This window comes from Bacillus rossius, chromosome 1, assembly GCF_032445375.1.
Source record: "Bacillus rossius redtenbacheri isolate Brsri chromosome 1, Brsri_v3, whole genome shotgun sequence".
Lineage (NCBI taxonomy): Eukaryota > Metazoa > Arthropoda > Insecta > Phasmatodea > Bacillidae > Bacillus > Bacillus rossius.
In genome coordinates, this window is record NC_086330.1 from 317,867,062 (window position 1) to 317,893,041 (window position 25,980).

General features: G+C 36.5%; 1 protein-coding gene across 5 annotated transcripts in view; it reads left to right on the plus strand.

Annotated features, from left to right (window-relative positions):
• Nucleotides 1–1,571: 1,571 nt before the first annotated feature.
• LOC134527952 (rap guanine nucleotide exchange factor 2-like) overlaps nt 1,572–25,980 on the plus strand; it is an 80,760-nt gene continuing 56,351 nt past the window's right edge. For 4 of the 5 annotated variants that reach the window (XR_010074323.1, XM_063361041.1, XM_063361043.1 and 1 more), the window contains exons 1-4: nt 1,572–1,680; nt 11,705–11,849; nt 20,942–21,043; nt 24,928–25,131. Coding sequence is in view for 4 of the 5 variants with exons in the window: in XM_063361041.1 (XP_063217111.1) it covers nt 11,745–11,849; nt 20,942–21,043; nt 24,928–25,131 (411 nt within the window). In the remaining variant the exon portion in view is untranslated. The remainder of the gene's footprint in view (nt 1,681–11,704; nt 11,850–20,941; nt 21,044–24,927; nt 25,132–25,980) is intronic. The other variant, XM_063361042.1, reaches the window with a different exon arrangement.

The window sequence follows — 25,980 nt, forward strand, 5'->3', positions numbered from 1 at the left end:
AGTAAAGCCGTGCGAAGCTGGGTCGGGCAGCTAGTATATTATATAGTATATATAAAATAATATTGTTCTATTACAATTTTCGCTAAAAACACCTACACATTGAGTTGAAGCCATTAAGCTACTGACTCAAACACAACTTCACACCACGTTGCACTCAACGAGGTCCCTTTCATCTGAAGCGAGAAATTTACATTTAATCTTTTCAATGTTTGTAACAGTCGTTTAAAATTACGCACCTTGCGATAATCAAACTTTTTCTTCGTGTTATACGTACAGATGTACAGTATTTAAATGAAAGTACCTGACTTGACAAAACGACCAAAAAACGTCCCATCCCCCTCCCCCCCCACGTTTTAATACTTTTATAGAGCTTTGTTTGACATTAGGTCGCAATCACTACTGTTACTCAATGCCCAATTCTACTAAGCAAATCTAAAACATAATCAAAGTAGAGTTGAACTAATTATTCCATAGACCAATAACAGCGATTTGAGAATTAGACTGACCTATCATGAACCAACCACTGCAATATTTCAGGTGGGGGGGGGGGGTTGAACCCCCAAAACACCCCCTCTGGGTACGCCTATGCTACTGGCTATTCAAAGCAAAATTTTCAAGAAAACGGGAGCGCGGAAAACTGCCATACTGGAAAACTTCCATAATGATTGAATTCCGCCTGGTCTCTTCGAAAAAGGCGAAAAAGTACCATAACGGAAAACTGCCATAACGAGACGGAATTCTGCCTTATTTTCTTATACACTCCATGGAATGAGTACAGCAGCATTGCTCTCTAAGTAGTATATAGAATAGGCTACTCGGTAGGTAGCGCTGTCAACCCTCTAGCTGTTTCTTAGGTTAACTTTAATGCCTACAGTTAAAACTTCTGACTGCCATAGTTGCAATCACAAATCACTGCGTAGATCGCGCACTAGTAGAAACAAATGTTTCCAAAAATGTGTTATAGGGAGCATCACTGTATTTTTATTACGATGATTTGTGAAAAAAAATTAAATTGTAGTTTTCCATTATGGCACTTTTCCTCCTGTTTTGACGGAGGCGATGGAAAAGTGCCATAATGGAAAACTGCCATAACTTAAAAGAGGAATTCTGCTTAAATTTATGATACATTCTACTAAAAAAATAATAACCAAGAGTCAAAACATATAATATTTGCCTGATGCAAAGAAAAGATACACCAAGTATATAGTACTTACACTATGGTATTCTAGTGATTGTTTGGAAAAATGACCTTAATGTGACATTAAAATGATAGAGCTTAACATGTCTTCGACTTCGAGGTCATTAATAGGGCACGGATGAAGAGTACCTAACGGGAGTACCACGAGGAAACCCACCGGCGCACGGAAACGCCCGCCGCACCACAGACCACTCCACAGGTTACCTCCGAGGAGCATGTCGTGAGTCGCGGGAGGAAGAGGACGCGGGGGCGAGATGCCGCGCCGCCCGGCGGTAGTTCGCGGGGCGGCCGACGAGCAGCGCTGCAGGAGAGGAGTGGCGATGGCGGGACTTCCCCCGGATGTGGCGGGCCGGAAGGCGCTGTTCCGGCGCGGGGCTCCCGAGGCGGCAGAAGCGGCGCGCCGCTGCGCCGGCGACCACCACCCGGGGAGGTCAGCGCCTGCGTCTCCTCCTCTGAGCACCAGCAGCCTCGCCGAGTGAGCGGTGAGCCGGCCACCACAGCACATCCATCTGCTTCGTCTTTACCAGCTCGGAATTAGAAATAGCATGTTCCATTTCAGTTAAATAAATTATAACAAACGTATGTTATAAAACACTAGCTAATTCCCGGCATGCGTTGCAATCCCTAAATCTGTTTTTTTTTTTCTAATTTGTTTGAAGTAGGTACACACCTAGAAAGCGTCTATCTCTCTCTATGTATAACTCTGTATATATATATATATATATATATATATATATATCGCCCTCTATATCTTTCTATCTCCTCTATATACCTATATCTCTCCGTATGTCATTCTACAGCTTTGAAAATATATTAAAAATCGATGTTTTTAACCTAAATTAGTTTTTATCTATCTTTTTAACCTGTCACAAGTATAGGTAAATAAAAACACGCGCGCGTATTCAAATGCAACGTTGTGTCAAAATTTCAAAGCAATCGTTGAAGAACTTTCGGAGATTTAAGATTTTGAACGTATTTTTAAAATTTTGTATATAGATATAGCATATTTATAAACTAACTCGCTCTGTAGTATATTTTAAACCGTTAAATTCGACATGTCATGCATAAAGTTGCACATAAAAATAGTTTTAAAGATTCTAAGCTTTTATTGACAATAAGAAAAAAATGTGTCATTTCAAAAATAATATATAATATTTTACGTATTACACGAAATTAACTTAAAAATTCGAGTCTCTGTGCTGATTAAAGTTGTGAGATAAGTATTTATTGGAATATATTTATGTAAATTTAAAACTAGTATGTGCATATATATTAAGTGATTTACTTTCGTGTAAAGTGTTGAATAAATTTTGGTTTTATTGGGCTATCAGATGAATTCGTTGTCAATTTTAAATCATTCTTTGAAAAGTTAGTTAAAAAAAATTTATATTTTAAGTAGCTAACCACTAATGGCTTCGCTCGCCAGAAAAACACTATGCGGTTAATTTCAAATGTTTGTTACTACAGTAGCACGCACAATCAAATCAGATGTATATAAATATTTAAGTAATAACAAACCCATTTAAGGTAAGAATTTCGAAAGTGGTTGTGCGTATGCCTGTTTATTGATAATATAGATAATGAGTGACTATTTTGTAATACCCACATAAAGTTATGGGAAATATTTTTCACCATGATAAAATCAAACTTACCTCCTTTTAAGTTCACGAGACCGAATACTGTAAAATAATTGTGAAACACGTACCTATTTCATTAAAATATAAACAATTCCATATTTCACATTTACACTTTTCTTTAATTTATACTAATAACAAAATTTAAAAACTATTGGAAAGGCTATTTACGTTATTGTAACACTAATACATCACTTTATTTATTTTGTTTGTTTTTTTGTTTGCTTGTCTGTTTGTCATGGCATCACTCAAAAATTACCGAACGGATTTTGATGGAACAATTTTATTAGTAACGTATTTGACAAACTTAAGCCCTGGGCTATATATAATTCCAAAATTACACCCCAAAGAAGGTAAAAAGGGAGTAAGTATGGTTTTATAAAAAATGATATATAAAAAGGCAAAGTAAATCTATTGGGCATGAAGAGTAAACATAGTTACCAAAACTACCAACTCCGTTTTACCATTTTTGGTAACTAAAATTCTAAGAGGTGAAAAAGTAGTAGTTTGCTTTTATTAAAAAAAAAATCATACAACGTTCCTACTACAGCGGGAGTGCGAATAAAATGCCTACGTAAAGTGTTTTTAATTGCATTATTTTTCATTTTTCGACATTCGATCATTAAGGGTTTTTGCAAAATTTCTCCCCTAACAGTTTGAAAAGGGTAACATTTGTTTTAAGAAGAAAGTCGCTCTTGCGATTCTTCTAGAGAAATATATGTAAGGAACTTTATGCATGAACAACAAGTCGTGAGAGGTAAGATCCTAGGTACGAATAATAACGTACCATACACTGCAATATATTTTACTATATATTTTTAAATTTCAAACCTTAAAGGTCATAAAATGTTTATTTGGTTACAAGAAGTAAGATGTACACCTTAGAATCTACAAGAGCAAGAAATAATAAATTAAGCATGAACAAAAAAGCATACAGATTTATAAAATTATGTTTCTATACTTTTAATTTAATCATTTAGGATATGAAAAAGGGGGAGTGAGTTTTGTTTCATAATGAAAAAAATATCATTACTCAGAAGCCAATAAAGTAGGGGGTAAGATGTTGGTTACGATTAATAAATAACAAAATACAAGTAATGTTTTTACATTTTACGGAATGCCACCCCATGGGTGTATACACATTTTGGATTGAAAAAAAATATTATTTCCGAATTTATGTTAAAAATCCAATAAAATTAAACTTGAAATTTAAGTTTATATTGATATATCCTACATAAGAAAAAAATACGTACTTGTTTTACCTATTTAAAAGTTCGCTACCTAATTGAGTGGAGGAGGTGAGTGTAGTGTTATAAGGTTTATAACTTATTCAAATAGACTTCAAATATAGGAAATAAGGAATTGGTACGCGTAATCTACATTATAAATATGCTGGTTCACATACATCCCACACTCAAAATTCCAACAATGAATAGTTTTGTAGTGAATGAAGCTTTATATAGACTTTTACCTGAACACTTTTGAGTCAATTTATTTACTGAAATATATTTGTAATTAGTTCCAGCCATTTCTTCTGAAGTTGTTACAGAATAATCATTATCGTGATGTCTGCATGAAGTAAGCTAGTTTGGCTACATACATTGAATAGTTCAAAATAAACATTACACGTTATTCGTGCTCTGTTTCTTAACTCCCACTCGAGTTTCTTCGGAAATATGATCTCCTAGCTAATGTACTCGTGCTTCGCTACGGCAGGCTACCGGGAGAACACTCTCACACTTTTCCTAATGTGGCGTGAATGAGGCGAAATATACATAGTGCTTTTTCAGAGTACCTACGTTAGCTATTAAAACAGCATTTATTGAGATATATCGTAATAGTCAGTGACTGACTGAAACGCTACTAAGTCCACCTCTGCTCCGCTTTGTGGGTACGCTACTGCCCGTTATCATTGGTACTAGACTGCCCATCCACGTAATTCCCATAACGGGCTGTCCTCGTAGGTAAGCCACTGTCCGCCCTTTCTGTTACTCGACTGCCCATCTACATGGGTCAACCACTGTCTGTCCTCGTTGGTAGTAGACTGCCCATCCACGTAGGTCCCATCACGAGCTTTCCTCGTAGGTAAGCCACTGTCCGCCCTCTCTGATACTCGACTGTCCATCTACATGGGTCAACCACTGTCTGTCCTCGTTGGTACTAGACTGCCCATCCACGTAGTTCCCACAACGGGCTGTCCTCGTAGGTAAGCCACTGTCCGCCCTCTCTGATACTCACTGCCCATCTACATGGGTCCACCACTGTCTGTCCTCGTTAGTGCTCGACTGCCAACCTATGTGGGTATACCACTGCTTGTCCTCTTGAGTACGCCAGTATCATGAATATTGGTTCCACCCCTTCTGCGCTCCTAATAAAAATAAACTTTATGGTATCGAAATTTATAAAATCATCTTATGAAACTATATCTATAAAATAATAAAACTGTTCGAGGCAAAAAGTCTGTACATTTTACGAAATGATAAAAAAAAATTATTGCACATGGCTATTTACATTATTAAGAATTTAAAAATATAGTTTTTAATTTTTTTGTCTGTTTGTTTGTTCGAGCATCAATCAAAAATTACTGGACGGATTTTGATGAAGTTTTTTTTTTTAATGATAAGCTCTTCAGCTAAATTAGAGATCAGGCTATGTCTTAATACAACCTTACAGAGTGAAAAGTTTTAAATATGGTTCTACGATGATTAATTATATCTTTGAAACTAATAAAATATTAACGGCAATTTCTATAGTTTCCATATTTCAACTCCTAAGGGTTGATAAAGGGGTAAGTAGGTTTAAAAAGTTAATATTTATATATCCGAATTTAATTAGGCGTGATGGATGATTTTGGAACCAATAATAAACATACAAAAACTTACAACCACAAATTTTGTATTTCCGAAAATTAACCCTTAATGCGTGAAAAAGGGGTAAGTATATATTAAAGTTTAATAATTTTATCTCCGAAGATAATTAAATGTAATTAATGATATTGGGTACCAATACTTATCACACGAAAACTACCAACCATAAATTTTTTACATTTTACAAAATTCAATCCTTAAGGTTTAAAAAATATGTATGTTTTTAAGATTATTATTTATATCTCCTAACTTAATTAAGTGTAATAAATTATTCTGGGTACAATACTAAACATAAAAAAACTATGAACCACAATTTGTATATTTGGCGAAAGTCGACCCTTAAGCTTAGAAAAAGTATGTTTTTAAGAATATTAATTATGTCTTCAAATTTAATAAAGAGGAGTAAGTGGTATTGTGTACCAATAATAAACATACTACTAAAAACAATTTATATTTTGCGATATTCAACCCATAATAATTAAAAAAGGGTAAGTAAATTTCGATTAATAATCGAAACTTCTAATACAATTATTAAGTATAGTAAACTATTTTGTCTACCAATAAACATACGAAAACTACCAACTACAATTTTACCATTTTGCAAAATTCCAGCCATAAGTTGTGAAAAAAGGGTGAATATGGTTTTAAGATAATTGATTTAAACTTTAAATTTAATGAAGTGCAATAAAATAAAATAAAATAGCCTATACGAAAACTATCAACCACTGTTCTACTATTTAGCTTTATTCAAACTCTAAGGTTGGTAAAAGGGGTAGGTGTGTTTTTAAAACAAAAATAAATAAATAAAAATTGAATATTTCCTATTCAATTAGAATTAGATGTATGAAACAAAAAAAAACTGCATCTTAAGTTATGTATTGCTTATATTATGCGTTTATAAAAATTCGTGATTTAATGGGTGATAACGGGGTAAGTTTTAATTTATTTTTAAAAATCGTATCTCCAAAACTAATAATGTTTTATGTAATTTAAATGGTAAAAATGATAACCTAATTTTTTTTTTTAAATTAAAGGCAAGATTCATTCCCCCTAAGGTGTGTAAAGGGATAACGTTAGGAGTAAAGAAAAAAAGGCATACTTCCGAATTTACTAGAGCTAAGGGTCAGAAATTAAAAATAAACAAAAAGCACACAGAGTTACGAATTGTATTTTTTCAGCCGATATCTGTATTTTATATTTCAAATAAAGATGTGATTTTATCAAATATGTATCCTTAAATAATGGGAGGTGTTTGTAATAAGGTGAAATTATTTAATAATTCTAAGAATATCCTTAACCACAGTAAATGAAAGTTTCAGTGTAAAAGATGACATAAACTTTGTTAAAATAATTTAAGTGTAAGTTAAAGATTTTTTTTTAAATTGTCTACCTTATGAAATGAAAAGGAGGTGTGATTTCACCAAGGTAAAATATATCTTCGAACAATCTATAACATAAGTTTTAAATTAAAATAGTTAATCGTACCAAAAAAGGACCTACGCATAACTACTCCAAAAATATCATTCTCAAACAGTTATGTTATGAAATAAATATTTTATGAATCCATTTATTCAGTAAACATGTTTGGAATTAATCACAGAATTTTTTTTTAATGGTAAGATTTTAGCAATACTCAAAACTTTGCGAGTGAAGCCACGGGATTATTAGCTAGTATGTTTATATACATGCAACAACATTAAGATTAACACCAATAATATAAAGTTTTAAGGATATTTAGCTATTTGTATTAGCTACACATTTGCCTCTTTAAGCCCGGAAGAACGCATTAATAACAATACACAAAAAATACCACAGAGATAATATTAAAATGTAGATTGCGGTTTCGATTAAGGTTCGGAATAAAACAGTGTTGGCGGTCACACACGACTGCAGTAGAGAAAGGAAAAAAAAAATTGTTTGAATGAAATATTTCGAGTAATGCCGTAATAAACAAACAAGCATTCATAAAAAACAAAAGAAGAAAAACAAATTATAAAATAATTTGTGATTCGAATAATGTAACTAGCCGTTTACAATAGTTTTTTTCTTCCACTAATTTCACGCACGTACATAATCTTTACATTTAATAGTTTCTAACAAGTATTAAAATATATTCTGAACATATATTTTCCAATAGCTGTACATAAAAAACAATGTTGGCGAAATTAAAAAAAATAATTTGTCAGTTTTTAAATATATTTTCTCTGATATCAGGCAAATTTAATATAGTAAAGCTTCAAATTTTACTTTTCTTTAAAATTAATAAATTTCTTTATTTTGTTTGTAGTTAATCCAATTCAATCATAAATATTTTTTTTTATAATAAAGGCAAACCCCTTAAAAGAAATAAATTATGAGAATCTAGTTTAGGAATATTAAAATGATTATGATTACATTTTAGAAGCAAATCCGTTAAGAAAAATAAGTTCGGCAAAACGAAGATAGGTAAAATCTACTTTCTTACTTATCTTAGTAGATTTGTTTTAGGAATAAATCAGAATACGCAGTTAGGGGAATCGCAATTAGAGGAATCGCAGTTCGGGTAAAACGAGGGTAGGCACAAACAGTAATCGGAAGTTGCGTTTTGTAATATAAGTCTCAACATTAAAGATAACTCTATTTAAAAGTTGGTTCCAATATCAAAATTCTTGAACAGCATGGAAGCGATGGCGATTATTTTTAGATTTTTTGCATTGTTTTATTAACTTAAAGGTGATATGCTAAAACGCCCATGTTGTAATAAAAAAACACTGCACGTTTAATTTCTTGCAAATCACTGATCTTTAAATCTCCTACTCATTTAGATATCAGATTAAAAAATATCCATGAATACTTTTCTGAATACAGCTAGACAAGTGTCAAGTGACTAAATGGATCTACAGACTGCTCTTCTGTGCTTCTGCGTGCTCTTGACTCTAAGTGTACATGATGATCTACATAATGTTTTCTCTTCTTTGCGGTGAATATTTGCTCATTTGTAGGTCCTAAATACCCGCTATCATTGATGTGTCATACTCATGTGGCAAGGGTTTTTTTTTTGTACCTGTTTTGTGAGAGCTGAGTCGGTATCATAGCTGTTAGTGGCTGGGCTAGTTAGTAGAATATAATATTGTTCACTCCTATGCTTAACAACCGTATTTTTCTCTAGATTCTTCAGCAAAACCATAATTCTCTTTATAAGGAAATATTATTTATGATTAACTTTATGTATCTGAGTATTTGCATACTTTCAAATAAACTGAAATATATATTAATATGTTTATAATCATAAATCAGGATTGCCACATCAGGTTTAGAATCTGTATTCTAAATAATGTGAGTCTAGTGCATAAGTACAGCTCCTACTGACTTCAAGTGATTACTTTAAAATTAAGTTTGTATAGATACCAAATTTATTTGCCATTATTTGATTAATTAATCTGTCAAGAATTATTTTTATTGAGATAACTATATGCTGAACTGATACTTATAAAAAAGAATCATGCTATTTTTTAAAGTTAAATAACTCTAAATCCTATAATATATATTTATCTTATAATTTGAAACAACTAGCAAACTGGCACAGGATTAAAACAAACACGAATTTCTCCGTTACTTTCCTTCACGCACATCATTAGAAAGATGATGTCCCAGGCAAAAAGACTCGAGAGGTTTTATATTACACGGTAGGGCTATGTAGGAGCGTGGATATCTCGAGTAATAATAAATATGAATATGTTGGGGCATAGTGGAGTTAGGCAAAGCGTAGACAGGTGAAAAGCCGTTAAGGTATACATATACAGTTAGGCAAAACTAATTTAAGCACAACTCAGATTTCTTGCTATAGCTCATAAAACTGGAAGTTAACGAGTGTAGACGTGATGTAAATCACAATTAGGGAAATTGCAGATTAGGGGCCGTTCATTAATTACGTAAGGAGGATTTTGGCCATTTTGGCCATCCTCTCCAACACACCCATATAGGGACACATAAGATTTATCGGACATTCTCCACCCCCTTCTTACATAAGATTTATCTAGAGTTTCCTTAAAATGCTTCAAATAGTTAAATGCCGTTAGAAGAGGTTAATTTTCACTAAAAAAAAACATTATTATTTTACATAAATGAAACATATTTTTATTAAAAAATTATTTCTTTGTCTTTGAAAAATGTGTATTATAGTAAAGGAAGGATTTTAAAGTAAGGAAACAAATCAGTCAAAAAATTACAAACGAGGACTACTTTGCGTAACATAATGAACGACTAGATTTGAAACACTCTTACGTTACCAAAATGTTTTTTTCCGTGCAGGCGAATTTCGATGCATAGTAAAATATTACGTATGAATGGATTTTAATCCCTCCACCTCCCTCTCGGAACCCATATGTAATCAATGAATGATCTCTTAGCACATTAAAGTCAGGCAACTCGATTTCAGAGAGAAAAAAACAGCTAGGATAATCTAGGAAATAAGGACGTTTCATTATAGACATCATGAAATTTTAATTTATCTGCAACAATTTTTTCATGCCCATTTTAAGAATAAGTGCAATAATTTTCGTGAAGAAGTTTTTTGTTAGCTTTTAAGAAAAAAGTGTACTTTAAAGTCAGGCAACTCGATTTCAGAGAGAAAAAAACAGCTAGGATAATCTAGGAAATAAGGACGTTTCATTATAGACATCATGAAATTTTAATTTAGCTGCAACAATTTTTTCATGCCCATTTTAAGAATAAGTGCAATAATTTTCGTGAAGAAGTTTTTTGTTAGCTATTCTTCAATTTCCATGAGAATCACACTTAATAATAACATATCTACAGTGATAAAATAAACGGGATAATGTAACCACAATTTCCTGGTGGTAAAACAAGGAAACTAACAACAGAACACAAATATCAATGCTGAGCTTGCCAAACTCCAGAAAATGTTGATCAGCTAGCTTACACAGTGTTACTTTCCGAATACACAAATTGAATTTTATATTAACTTGAATCCTGAAAATGTTCCCTACTAGCACTGTAGACAGGAAAAATATTTTTCTTTCTGGCTTCTCGTGGGAAGTGCCATCCCCGAACTTTTACGTAGCGCAGTTGGTCAAAGAGCCATCTTCGGTGTGACGTATTCTGGGTTCGAAACCTGGGTAAGGCAAGTGCATTGATGTGTTCACGTTGTAATTGTAGGTTTAGATTAAGTTTAGTTTGAATGTCACCGCGTGATTAGTTTACTGCAAAAATCAAATAAATAATTTAAGAACACCGCAAAAGAGACGAATTGCAGAAAATCGTTTAAGGTAAATTAAAATAATGAAAATTACTGCAAAGCATGTGGAGTCAGCTGTATTTAGCATTTTCATTGTACTCCATGTTTTCCAATTTTCAATTCGATATGCATGTTTCAGGGTTCAGCTTCCCGATAGCAGAATAAGTTGCAGCATCCATGTCAAATTAATCTTGCTAGTTCCCAAATGATCAGCTTGCTGCAAGATTACGATGGCAATCTCGTATAAAGCTATCCATTACCACTTTCCCAACTCTCATAAAGCTTGAGTTAGGGTTGGATTGTCAGGTTTGCTTGGCAAGCCTAAATCAAGTTTGTGACTGGACAAAAAATATTGAGATTCCATATTCTATACTTCCAGCGACAATTTTTTTTTAGTTTTTAGTTAAGAGTACAGAATCACTTTAACGTTCACCAGTTTTGGGGAAAAAAGCTTTAACAGAGATTTTGTGATGGAAGTGTTTGCACATAAATTTTCTCTGTTTTTTGATTTTGTAACCCGAATCATTGTAGTTGATGGCCGGCCAAATCATCACGAAAGCAAATTCCAAGGGTCCTGTAGCCTAAATGACACATTAAACGTAAATAGTTGGTTAAACATTTGTAAACGCAAAAAAAAAAAAACTGTGGTAATTATTTGTTAGCGTGCAAGCAATTGGGATATCCTTTGACGGCCTGAGAGCCGTGGAAGTAAAGGGTCTGCACCGGCAGGGATCTGGACAGTGGCCTCGACTTGCCGTGTGCTCGCCAGGAGGACTCCCGCTGGCGGACTGCCGCCCGAGCCGGCCGCCATGTTGAAGCACGCCCAGCGCACGCGCAGACTGCGCGGACTGCCGCGGCCCGACTTCCGGCGCTCCAGGTTCCTGTCGCAGTCGTGGCCGGCCCGCATCAACGAGGTAGGCGCCACACGCCACACGCCACACGCCACACGCCTTCGCGGACGCACTGACGACCATCACTTATTTATTTTTGCTGTAAATTCATCACTTTTGTACTTCTACTAAATCTGCACTTGCACCACTGCAAAAGGGGGGGGGGGGGGGGGAAATGCAGTAATACATTTTTTATGAAAAAAGATCGAGAAAAAAAACAAACAACAAAACAATTAAGTGAAAAAGCTGAAAAAAAAATGTGAGCCAGTCTTTTCTCATGATGTAAATACACTTATAAAACGAAACTCGGACACGAAATTTAACGTAGAATTCTTTAAATAATGCCGAACGTGAAAAAAATACGCAAATTGTGTTTTAAACTACGTTTCTGTACGCGAACCACACGTAATTTCCACACCCACCGCTGGAATTCGCTATCGGAACAGCTACGTCGTCTATAGAATCATTCGATTTGCAGAGCGAAATTATGAACTATAGGTATAATGAAACGGATCCAATAAAAGCGAAAAAAACAAAAATTAAAAAAATTTAACCCACGGATCTGGACCTAATTTTCGACTAGAAATTTTATTAATATAGGGCCCACGTTGTAAAAATCTATTAAACCGTTAATACTTTAACGTTTTACTTTTTCTTTGTGATTTTTATTGCACGCCATCCGCCACAGATGGCAGCACTGTGGTTACACATTTCTGTTCCATGCGACTTCCGTCCCATTCACGAAATTACTCCTACCGAATGCCGTACACTGAGAGCTGGGATGTTTACACATCAAAAAAAAACCATCCAGAGACATCAACACAATCGCAATCAATCCTTCTCCACCCCGAAAGTGAACTCTCGGAATATTGCATCGTGGTTTATTTCATTGTTTTAGTTGTACCGGAAGTGATTCCACGCGGCCACAGGGGGATATTTAAATTGTTTGGATTTGAACTCTAACTACTGCACGATGCTAACTTACTGTAAGAATGGGATGAGTTGATCAAATGGCAGACACTGGACTCGTATTTCAGAGGATCCTGGTTTACATACCTGCAAGGACATCCTGCTTTATGCTCTCCATGTTTTCCCGAAATCACTCCAGACAAATGCTGGGGTAGTTTCAGGCTGACTCTTCCCCATAACCTTCATTATGTTGTTGAGTGTACCGTCTCTCATGGTAAATGAGTCGTTAAGACCAATTTAAATAAAAACAAGCATGGTAAGTTCCGTTTAAGAAGTCAGCATACCTCACTTGCAAAAGGAAATAGCATTTTTGGGTTCCAACGGCTCCAACGGAGAAGAACGCTTCGTGAAGCTTCAGCGATGATCGTCCTTGAATCACGAAGCTACAAAAAATGACTAAAATGTCTGTATATTGGAAAAAAAACAAATATTAGATTTGTATATTTGTTTTGCTGACCAGTTTTTATGTGAATAATCTATACATTTCCGTTAACTAGATCTGCAACATTATGACGATTTTTAAGACCGTACTAAGAGACACTACGTTTTTCAGTAAGTTTTAAAATAACATCTCAGAGTAGTGTTTAGTGTCCTTTACACACTGGAGTCAGTCATTAGCGTGATCTGAATGGTCTCTGCCGCGGGCATAGGCATTACAATTGTTATGCACGTAAACTGGTCGCACTTCTACTTGTTTTAAAGTCTGTCCGGAAATTGTTTGGCATAAAGGTAATGGGTGGAAAGGAATTCTAAAATAAGCATTTTTTGTTAAGGCACATGTATGTCCGGAAAGACAGTGCGTCAAATTGACGCGAACAATTTCGCGTGCATCTAATGGCTGAGAAGACACACGATAGCAGGGCAGTGGGAAGAAGGTGACGTGAGTCGCAGGTCGCTCCGTTGCAAGCGTTGGTTCGTGGTATCAAAAAATTCTCACCTTCACAAAATAATCTTCAGGCACTGCAGTGGCAAAGTATGTAAGCTGTCGTGGCACATCGTGCAGAAGTTTGCAAGCCGCTGTTCTGCGTTTTTGTATTCCAGAACTGAGTGGACCGGCGTAACGATTCATGAAGAAGTGGCTTGTAGTATTGCCCCACAGAGAGAAGTCCTTGAGGCGTTAGTTCTGGTCATCGAGGGAGTCAAGCGATCGGACCACCACGTCTCACGGTCTCGCAGGGAATGTGTTGTTAAGACGCTGTCACACAGTTCGTGTGAGAGATGGGATGGCGCGTCGTTGTGCAGAAACCACGTATTGCTTCTCACAGCTAGCGTCAAATTTTCTGACGCTCTGGCAGGATGTGTTGGAGGAAGTGGAGGTAGGCGTTAACGCACACAATTTTGGAATCACCACTGGACAGCTCTTTGCTATCGGCATGGGCGAGAGTGGGGGATCTGAATATGAACGCCAGCCTTTCAGGGAAAATTCTTGAAGTTGTGGAATATAATTGCCTAGTGTCTTTGCGTGAACAAACATCAATTCCTAGTTCAAGCGGTCGGCCTCTGTTAATCTACCACGCATTAATTCAATTTATCCCCCCCCCCCAGTAACCCTTCAGCGTCACGACAGCAGCACGCATCCACGGGGCTGGCATGTCCTGGTGGACAAAGGACAGTAGCCTCTTCTTGTCAGGCCGGTCCCTTATCAGGGCGGGGAAGGATATCCTGGCCTCCGCGACTCGCCCGGGAGCAGTGGCGTCATGCAGGAAGTCTTGTTCGGGGAAATCGGCGAGTCCAGATCCAAGTCCTTCGTGGCCAGAGTCAGTACCAGCTCCTTGGCTTCTGGGTTTACAGGGACGTAACTGGACCAGTTACCACCCGGGGCAATAACTCATCTACCTTTCCCAAAATCCCTTATATCACCACCAAATATTAATTCCACTGTTCCAAATATATTTTATTTAACTTAAATGATAAATAAATACATTTATTTTCAGTCATTTAGTTTTTAATACATCGCAAATTGGATAGTGTGCGAAAAATTACATTTTTTTTTTAATATTTGACGATATAAATGTATGTATCCTTCAATACAAAATAATTCAGTTCATCTGCCCTCAAACTTTTTTTTTTTTTTTTTGGTGTTATAACACTACGATATTCAAGTAAATATCTATAGTAATAAATACTCTGCCAGTTTAGCCCCCCCCCCCCCCCCTCTTCATCAAATGCGGCGCAAGCCCCGTCTGCACCCCTCTAGTAACGCCCCTTTGGGGTTTTCACCATGTTTGCATAAATTATGTTATTGATATTTCGGCATGCCTTGTTGCGGCCACTTGCGAAAACGTCGGGCACGTGAACATTAATTGTGCAGACGTATACTAAAGCCACATAAAAAATGGGTTTTAAATCTTTGTCGACAGTGAGGTTATTCAGTGACAGTAAAATACAACACAGACAAGGATTTTCCAGAAAGGAATCGGAAGTGAACTTTATTTAAAGATTATATGTACAGATATTTGCAAATTTGAACATTCACATGAAAATGACTGTATCATTACAAAATAGGGTTCGCAGTAATACTGGGTTCGAATTCTTAACAGAGCTTTAATGCTTTGTGTTGTCCCAGCACCCACAGTTGTTAAAGTTATTTGTAAACCGTTCCCGGAATAGCTTTCCAGTACTAACTGCACACATTAATAAGCGCGGTAAAATAATATAAAGTCAAATTGTTGAATATTCGATTCCATGGTTTAATTTTTTTTTGCTTCAATGAAACAGTGGAGAGACTGTCTTCTCAGTTACTGCGTAACTAGCATTCTTTGCTGTATTTATTATATTATTAACAATACAATTTGTAGTGAACAGCAAGAGTATGGTAATTATAATACAGACAGGTAGAAAGGTGTGTGCTATGAGGGAAAGTGTAGCACATGTTTACCTAAAATTTATCCAGGGAAACCAAATACTCAATATATGATAAGCTTAAAAACATAAATATAAAAAACAATTTTATTTAATATTTGTAATGTGGAATTACACTGATCAACACACTTTGTGAAGACATGAACCATACATATAATCAACTGCACATATTTTTTGTTCTGTCTCTCTCTTAAGCTTTGTTTATTATACAGATATACAATATTATTCGACAATAGTTTATGCAATCAAATGTAATAAACTATTAAAAAAAGGACTTTTTATGACTTTAGCTCCAAGTAGTTAAATAAAAAGCCGGTGATATGTTGGGCACATGCAGAGAACAAAAGTCTTTATACGGTTTTTAGTTCAAAAATAATTCCAGATAGCATAACACTTTATTATGTATTTCTCAATCTTGTAAAAATATGGGGTTCGCTGCGGCTAGTTTTAACACAATGACAAGCAAACAGGCGAATACAAATGGACCACTGAGACTGAGAGTCTCTTAACTTCAAAAATGTCAATTTAGAGTAATTAAATTTAGCTTGTTAATGTGGCTGTTTATTACACATATTTGTTTTAATTTAGGTGTAAATCAGTATTGCGTCCTCAAACGAAATGTCTGTCACCTATTTCTGGTTTACAAAATGTTATAATGTCTGTATGAAGGTGAGGATAGCGTCAGTGGAAACGGTACTTACTTAAACACTCCTACTGTCACTACCTTTGAGGAGTTAATTCTGTTCTCTACGTATATACACTTAAGACCACTTAAAAATACTTCAGTATTGTTGTGAAGCTGCTAAATTGCATTAACACTGTCAAAATCTGACGGTCTTCGCACCAGCGTCACTTAATTAATCACCATTATAGAAGACTAAATGTTCTTAATTCTAAATGAAATAGGCTTTGTAGTACAGCAGTAGAGCGAGTGCTTTTATAGCTCAAGTGACGTGGTTTAAACCTCGTTTGTGAAAAAAAAATTACATTTTAAAATTATAATATATTAATATTATATAATAATATAGAATCAGATTATTAAGGTTAAGGTTTGTCTGTAGGAAGTATTCACAGACAGATTTCAGTCGTTTAAGCAAAAACAAATGTAGAAACATACACTTAGTGTAAAATATGTGTTTTAAAATATTTCAGGTTAATAATTTAGTAATGCCATAAAAGTAAAACTTCTAAAGTGTGCGGAAACTTTAAAGTATTAACTGATTAGTGAATTTTAAAATATGGGCAGTATTTTAGTAAAATTCCTTGTCGAAAATCAGGTCCAAAGCCGGGCTTTAGTATTTTTTCCAGTCCTTTATCGGAACCGTGCTGCTATCCGTGCAGGATTGTGGCAAGCAACTTTTACGATTCAGGCAGCGAATTCTAGCGGCGGACCCAGAAAGTAAGAGTGTGATTCGCGTCTAGAACTTTTGGTAGGTACTTGAAAAACGAATGTTTTATTGAAAAGTGTGTGTGTGTGTGTGTGTGTGTGTATGTATATATATATATATATATATATATATATATATAAAGCTCGGCATTTTTTTAAAGAATTCTACTTAAAGTTTGTTTTCGAGGTTCGTATTTTAAGATTATTTGCAGTATGAACGATGAACAACATGAGTTCACATGAATTTTCTCGTTACCGAGGTTACATCTCTCCACATCACTGACGAGTACTGACAGACTCACATTTTTTTTCTTTACCACATGCTACTTGTTGTATTTTTTATTGTTTATTGCACTGGATAAAACGATATATTAAAATTGGTGGTAAGATGTTCGAAATAGTTTTAAAAATATTATATCTGGTCCTCAAAAAAAAAGAGTGGTTTAGAAGGTTTTTATTGATACACAAACGATGATTCTCTTGAGTTAATGCTCAAAGCAAGTGAACTCAGTACCCGCAAATGTACTAATTTGCTCTTACGTTTGCGAAGTTCCTTGGGTAATTTGTACCAAGTGTTGTCCGTGATTTGAAGGTGGGTACGTGTGGCAGTGTCTGTGCTCTATTGCACCGCGCGGGCTGTTCAGGCTGGAGCGGAGGACATAGTGAGGGGGGGAGGTGGGGGAAGAGGAAGGATGCGCGGAAGCTACTGTGTCACGGCTGCGCGATAGCCGCTATCAGGCCCGTCAAGGTCTCGGCACGCCGTGGCTCGTGGGACAGCACCATGTTTATACAATCCGATATATGGGTCTTCTAGATATGTTTGAACACGATATCGTTACCGATAGTAAAGTATAACTTCAATTATAACATAAAGTGTTAAAGAATATTTGCATTATTATTATAATTTTTTTTAATATCTATACTAATTCATGGGTATTCATTTCCTAATAAACGTAAATAATGTAATTTTATTTTCACTAAAAATAGAGGACGTATTCCTACCTAATATGAAAATATCCAATTCACTTGAGATATCTATTGTATAATATCATAACAATAATATAAACAAGTAAAATTTATTTATATATTTGCTTCAAGCAAAATTTTTTACAATAAAGTAATGAGTTATTAAAATTTCAGTCGTTTAAGCAAAAACAAACATACACTTATTGTAAAATATGTGTTTAAAAATATTTCAGGTTAATATTTTAGTAATTCCATAAAAGTAAAACTTCTAACGTGTGCGGAAACTTTATAGTATTAACTTTTTAGTGAATTTTAACAATATGGGCAGTATTTTAGTAAAATTTCTTGTCAAAAATCAGCCCCCCGCCCCCTTCCCGAAGATATTTGAACCACTTTCATTCAAGTATTTAAGTGGCCGCTCTAACATTACGCTACTAAACTCGCTGAGATTACAAAATGAGAATGAGCATTGTAATACAAGTGTCCTTAGGTTTAACAAAAATTATGATGACTTTTTACTATGACTATTTTAGTTTACCATTTACATTCCAGGGTATTTTCACTATCAAAAAGTTTTATTTGACACACCAATAGTTTGGTATGTCCCCCAATGTTTATGAAAAGTGACTACATACGGGTTTATATGTGGTGCGCGCATCGTAAAAATTCACTCTCATCATTTTTCCATAACGCACCTAAAGAAGTATAACTTCAGAAATGATGTGCTGGATCAGATACTGTGAAAGTATCGCCAGGAGAGATGGCTATGAAGCAACTGGACAGACTAAGCGACATGATTTCCATAAGTAAAAAGAATCCTCAGATTGTAGGAATTATTTTGATGAAGCGTACTGGGTAAATAAAATACAGCGGTGCGAGTATAAAATAAGATTACATTTATTATGACATAAATATAATGAACATTGGAAACATGAAAATAAACCACAGGTTCTGCTACAAGCTTGTTCCTCGGATAGTGATGACAGAAAACACTACAAAATATAAATTGGGGCATGAATAGTGGGTATTATAAATATAATATAGGTATCACAAAGATTATACCATGATAAAATTAAAGCCCATACTAAACAATTGAATGCCAAACTACTATGAACTTTAATTAACAATGAAAACTTATATGCATTGAACTCGTTATTTGCTCGAAAAGTTAGCACAAAGCAACAAAATTACAATAAAAATTATTAAAATGGCGTGCAAAAATCAATTGCACTTAAAAATAATGTTGCTTCCCTAGCCAATCTCACACACCTCGCTGGGCCGCACCTCTGGCGCAACTCTCGCCGCAGCACCCCTCGCGGATCTCCGCCGCGGGACTCTGTCGCCCCACTCCGCCGCCGCCGACGCACTTGCCTTCGCCGAGGATCCACTCGACGCCTTGCTCGGAACTTCGCTCGGAACTCCGCTCGGAAATCCGCCGCAGGAAAGCTTCCGCCTGAACTCTCTCTACTTATTCTCTTCAAGGGCGGCGTCCCGGGCACATATATAGGCCCAGAAACCTTCCAGAACTCCCAAGCGCGGCTGGGGCCAGTCGCGTAATTCCGTGCCGACCCGACGGCATAAATCTCTCGGAAACACGTGTCGGCGGCACGCGTAACTCCGCAGCTGTCAGGTTTCGGATGTCAAACTAACAGCGCCGCGCGGGGATCTGATGGCTGGAGGGAGGGGAAGCGGCGACCCAGGTGCGCACTGCACATCTCATGTTACGGCGGCATGTGATGCAGTCCAGCTAGCTCTGCACCTGCTCGTGACGTGGCCTTGCTCACTTTCGTAACATTGCCCCCTCCTTAAACCTGTTCGTCCCGAACAAGTAATGCATCTCCTCCTGGAGGTCCCCATGCTACTTGAAGTTTAGGCCTCCTGCCTATCCTCCATCGCGGGCTGTACAGTCTCACCAGATAACCCTCTCTCGCAGTAGATGTAGCTTCTCTTGTCACCCGGCGACACTTCTGCGTAGCAGATGCCCCGTGTCGTTCAGCCGGCTGCCCGAGACGGGCCGACCATTGCCTTGGATGGACCCGATACTCTTGATTGCATTGCTTATTGCCTTCCAACTGTTTACTTGTTTCTTCCCTTTTACTCTCCATTTGTTCTCTCGCAGATACTTGTTCGCAACAGCATTTATTCCCGGCTCTTCTTCGTCTCTTCTTGGTTACTCGTGCCCTCTTGGTTCTTCTGAGTCTCGCCTCGACTGCACTTAGTTTCTCCTTGTACCCTCTTCGTGGTATGGGGGTATGGTTGCCCGCTACTCCACTATTTATATTTAACATTATAATATACAAGCTCCAATAAACTTTTTTATTTTTCGCGCTAAATTAGGCTTGAGTTATAACGATGCAAGAAAGTGCCGTGCTTTAAAAATTTTATTTTACGATTATTTGTTAATTATTGATAAATTTTTATTTCAAAATGGGGTGGCTAAATACTAGGTTGGACAATTATGGGGTGGCAAATGCCACTCCTTGCCACCCCCGAATTACGCCTATCATGAACTGATTTATGTTTTTTGCTAATCCACTTAATTTAAACTTACTGTTTGACAATAAACAATCAAAATTATAAAATATAAACGCTGATTGTATTGGTTTACTTATCTTTGTATTTAGTTGACCAATGCAATTGTCATACAAATATATTTTTCATATTATTGATATTAGTTTACAGTACGAATAAATTTTGCACTTATACCTTTACTTGATGTTACAGTATTAAAACCAACGATATTCCAGTATAGTATGATACTATATAACGCATGTTTTTTGATAGTTATTTTAGCAATCTCGTTGTTCAGTCTTCGGAATTCCGGCTCTTTTCTAGGCTTGGTCTGCACTCCATTTGATGGTCCAAAAAGACAGCATGCAAGTTGGTGGTGCTGTACCAGTTCTCTATTCCCCTGATATTATTTTTTCCTCAGATAAAATTTCGCGAAGCGGTGCCCGTCCACTACAAAAGAAGTTCTCCGATGCCAGCTGGGATGAAGCGGGAAAGCGGAGTCAGCTTAGAGTTCGAGGACTCGGTGAGACATCAAAAACTTTGGATTCACACATAATTAGGCATACAAAAAGATTAATATTTCGTTGGATAATTTTTATTTGATGAATTTTGGTGCCAAAGCATGCTAGTGGTCGTGGCCGTCCTAATAATTGCTATGCTCGTGGCATCTCTGGTGTGTTCGATCTTCGCGGGCAAGCGGGTAGATAGTCTATGCTTCTTCGGCCTGAAGCAAAAATGAAGAGGAAAATATATAAATCGGAGGACACCATCCAGGTTTCCACAGTTTTTAGGACTTATACAATTATTTATTTTTTTAATTTTGCTTTGTTATAACGTAGTGCATAATTTATTAAAATGACGGAAGTGAATAGTGTATATTTGCTACTAATAGTTTATCCCGTGAAGTAATTGATGTTTGGTACTTAATTCATTTTTGGAATGTCTGAAAATGTAATAATACGGTCACTATACACTATCTTACGGTATTCGAAAATCTCCTAACGTGTGATCTTTGCCTTAACTAAGGCAAATTGTCAATATCTAACGATAAGAAAATGTTGTTGCATTAAAACTTTTCAAAACCAGATGGTGTCCTCCTGTTACCATTTCGCTCTCATAACGATGGGCGCTCAGCTGAGTAGTTGTTGCAGAGTATGATGGTTTTTCCGAATGCGAGGGCGATATGTGATCTCTGAACCAGCTATGAAGTTTAAGCTGGGTGAATAACTGTAAATAATTGAACTAACGCACATTATTCTAAATTGTATAAAACCCTGTAGGTCCTACTGAAGTGACCAGTGCTGTTTACACTGTGTCAAATTTTGTAATCATCTCTCTACTACTCCATTCCCCGTGTTCATCTGTGCAATCTTCATTCGGACGTCTCAAAGCAGTTTGCTCACATACATACAACAAACGATTTTGAAATTTGCACCGAAAAGTCGGAAATAGGTTCGCGGTGTTTTGGTTTACGTTAAAGTGACGCTTTTGGTAGGTGTGCTCAGGACCTACAATTGTGTAACCTTTAACTGCACGTAAAATCTAACAGTAACGCGAACCTAGTAACTTGTATTCAGTGGTCGATTAAATGAATCTCTTAATATTTCTAGAAACACAAATATGTATCTTCTAGCCTGAAATCGTTCTTATTGATATCAAAAATTAAGCCAGTCAAATTTGTTCTCTTTTGGACAATGTGTCTACACATACCTGCTTTCTTCACCTTGTTCCGAAAGTAACAAGCATAACTATCTTTATGGCAGAAAAAATATAGTTTTTTTTTCGAATGGATCACAAAATTGTGAATCTTCTTACGGGTGGTCACGCTTGTTAGGTAAGACGTTTCTGTTATGTTTTTGACGTATCCTTGACTGGACGCAGCATGCAGCACTCAGAGTGCGAGTGTCTTGTGTTTTGGGATAGGGCACCCGGCGATGTCAGAACTTCCTCGTTCATTTGACCGCCGCGCCCCTATCCCAAAGGCGAAAAACAAGAACTAGCACTCCGAGTGCTGCGGGTTGCGTCCAATCAAGTATACGTCAAATAACAACATAAATGTATTACTGAACAAGTGTGACGAGTTGGTGAAAACCACCCGTAAACAAGCTAAATATGACTGGGACTGTAGACGTATGTACTCGTATCCACCCTCCGCTCAAGCCAGGAATGCATGCAAAATCCACCTGCTGCTGTCTTCTTCGCAGGCTGGTAGATTTCATCGCAACTCTATTACTTCCTTTTCGGCGAAATAAAGAGTGGACTGTTAAATTGCGCATGTGGAGAACAATAAAGTTCTCATTTTAGCAATACAGATGGCCTGTGTGGAGGAGGTTAGCAACTTTCTTGGCAATTTCTAATGTCTTCGCAAGACAATGCATCGACGTTAAGTATGTGTAATCAAATGGGGAAATTGTGTTTTTTTAATACATGCGTTAAGATAATGTTGAGAATATGTTCAGTGCATTTTAAATTCTGCCCCATTTGTTTTCACAAAAACATTTTTTGATTCTTGTGTCTGAGCACTATTTTGTGAAAATTATTGTTGTGATATTTTTTTTTGTAATGGTTTGCGAATGCGAGTGTCCCAAATATGAAATGTATTAATGAAACATTCTGAACCAAGCATTTAAAAAACTTGAATAATGCCACTTACCCAATTGTCTCCAGCGAATGTCCATGACAAGCCAGGCAGCTAATTTACGGTGTTTTCTCCGTATTAAAGCTCTTTGAAACTTGTCTTTACATCAAACAAGTAGACAATTCAAATCTTGAATAGTTAAATCTCATGGAATAGTGTCTTATCTGTGGCAATCAATGAAAAAGTCTTCCTAAAAATGTATTCTTCAGCATTCTTATCCACATAAAACTACTCAAATCATTACGTCGTACATACAAATGCTGGTTCATTTAGACAATTTTTTTTGGAACTGTAAATAAAGACTGAGTTGCTGGAAAAGCTGCAGGTCTATATTAAGGAAATAAACCAGTGTATGACAGTAATGGCTTCAAAACAGGTTAAGAACCAAACTTAAGACGTCTATAATGAACGGAGTCATTCGTGGCCAAGTTTGCTAAGGTCGTTAGTTAGAACCAAACTACTGGTACGACAATTAATCTATGCATTACGTCGGTTTTCCAAATTTGTCAGAGGCCAAAATGACAGTGGAGGTACCATGGGTATTAAAAGTTAAGTTTCCAAATATTTATCAACAAGATGATGGAACTTATTCATAATTTATGACGAGAGAAGTTTTGGATAGTTTTTGAAGTCAATGTATACGATCTGATTAACTAAATTTTTTATATTTTTAATTTTCTACTGCAAAAGTTAATGTGCTGTTGGCTTACTATGTTTAACCAAATCTAGGATAAATAATAAATATCTAAAATAATAATAGCGAAAATTCGGGGGTAAGATATTGTACTCACATTCAAGATGATACAGTTTTGAATCTTGGTTCTACCATCTTGATTTCAGTTTCCCATATTTCCCCGAAATCACCTCAGTAAATTCTGGGATGGTGCCTTGTATTAGGTCATGGCCAATTATCCGAGTTCTTTGATTTATGTTACAATGTTCTGTCTTTAATGAACTTACCGTTGGCAATACATTTGGCTTAAAATTTTAAATAGAAGCACAACCGAAATTAATAACTTAAGAGAACGACAAAGGGAATACAATATTTAATGTAGACATGTTAAAGCTTGGGGCAGTTAGATCACACGCGTCCACCAAGGTGCCCCAGTTCCGATCCTACTTTAAGACTTTCTTTCTGTAACTGCATGGGACACGGAACCTTACATTTTTATACTTATCATTGCATAATATACAGTATGTACGAGGATGATAGACAAACACAAGTCACCTTACATTGTATACTCGGAACAACCCGTGAGGCGCTAGAGTATGCTTCCCAGCAAACCAAATAAACGCGCAGTTTACAGCAATCGTCGTCATTTGTGCTTTGGATCTACAACGAGATGGATGCTTACGCGAATCAAGAGAATTTGGTCACGCATTAAACGTATGGGCTCGCGGACGGCAATACGAGAGATGCACAAAGATTGTACTGAGAAGATTTCCCAAAAAAAGATGCTTGTGAATCCTGCGCCACCATTGGCTTGATGTGTGATTATTGTAATTGGAAGTTGTTGAGTAAAACATTTTTTTTCCTTAAATTCACCGGTGTCGTAACATTCCAGGACATTCTTCCTTGTTTCATAACACAGCATGTACCGTCATTCGAGTAGTGCTTCATCGGTCGATTTCCGAGAATTTTATCGTGTGGTGATTTGTGGTCGTCTGGCGGAGTTTCATCACACACTGGACGGCCGCGCGACGGATTTTGAAACACGTGTGCACGTGGTTTCCCCGAAAACAGCGCGCCGTGTTCGTTCTTGTCGCAGATTCCCAGGGCGTCGACGTCGCACGAAGAGCTGGCTGCCGCGTCGAAGCGCCTGTCGTGCCTCTCGGACACCAGCTCGGCCTTCAGCGGCTCGGACAACATGGCGAGCAGCCAGAGCCTGCTGGACGCAGAGGACCTGGACCTGTCCGACCTCGTGGAGTCCAGCGTCGACTCCGACGGCGACGACCTGACCAGCAGCTTTGAGGTCATTGTTTTACGAACAGATGTCAGGGATGAAGTCGAGGAGGAGGTCCGTGGGGGTACGGACTCCTCCTTTCAAGGATTAAGAAAAAACCACATGTGAAGACAGACTAAGAAAATTAAAGCCACTTATATGCATAAGTTTACGGAGATATTGTTTTGGAAGGAGTATTGTAATCCTAAGTGGGCTACAATGATGTAGTTCCTCCCCATTTTAGGACGACATGCCTCATACACAGAAGCGTCGGGAATTGTGTTCTAAGTAGTTGATGATGATTACCCATTTGGACACATGTTTCTGTATGTGTATTTCACGTATTTAATAACATTAATATATGTGTGTATTAATGGCTTCTTTTTTTAAGAAATCAAACAATTAACTAAAGAGAAAAAAAGAATTAAAATTAATTTAATAAAAACTAAAGTATGAAATGTTCAATTTTTATTTCTCAAGCAAAATCATTACTTAAATTTATATGCGTAAACGTGGGAGTTTGATACGTCTACCATTCCCTGAGAGTTTAGTGTGACACTTAATTTTCTTTTAAAATTTAATTGTAATGAAAACTTACTAATAAACAAATACGTGTTTATACTGAACCCCCCCCCCCCCCCCCCCCGTTCTTTTCCGAAAACCTGGCTGGCTTCGGCCCTGCAGATATGTTTTAAAATTCTTCCCTATCAATAAAGTCCGACGTGTTTTCGATGTGAAAAACCCACGTTTTAACGACTGAAAAATTATCTTAAGGGAAACTCACCTCAGAAATTTATATATTAGAATTGTGTTTGAACCATACATCTGGAATGACATTATCTACATTCCAATCATAATCTTCATTTTCTGAGATTTAAC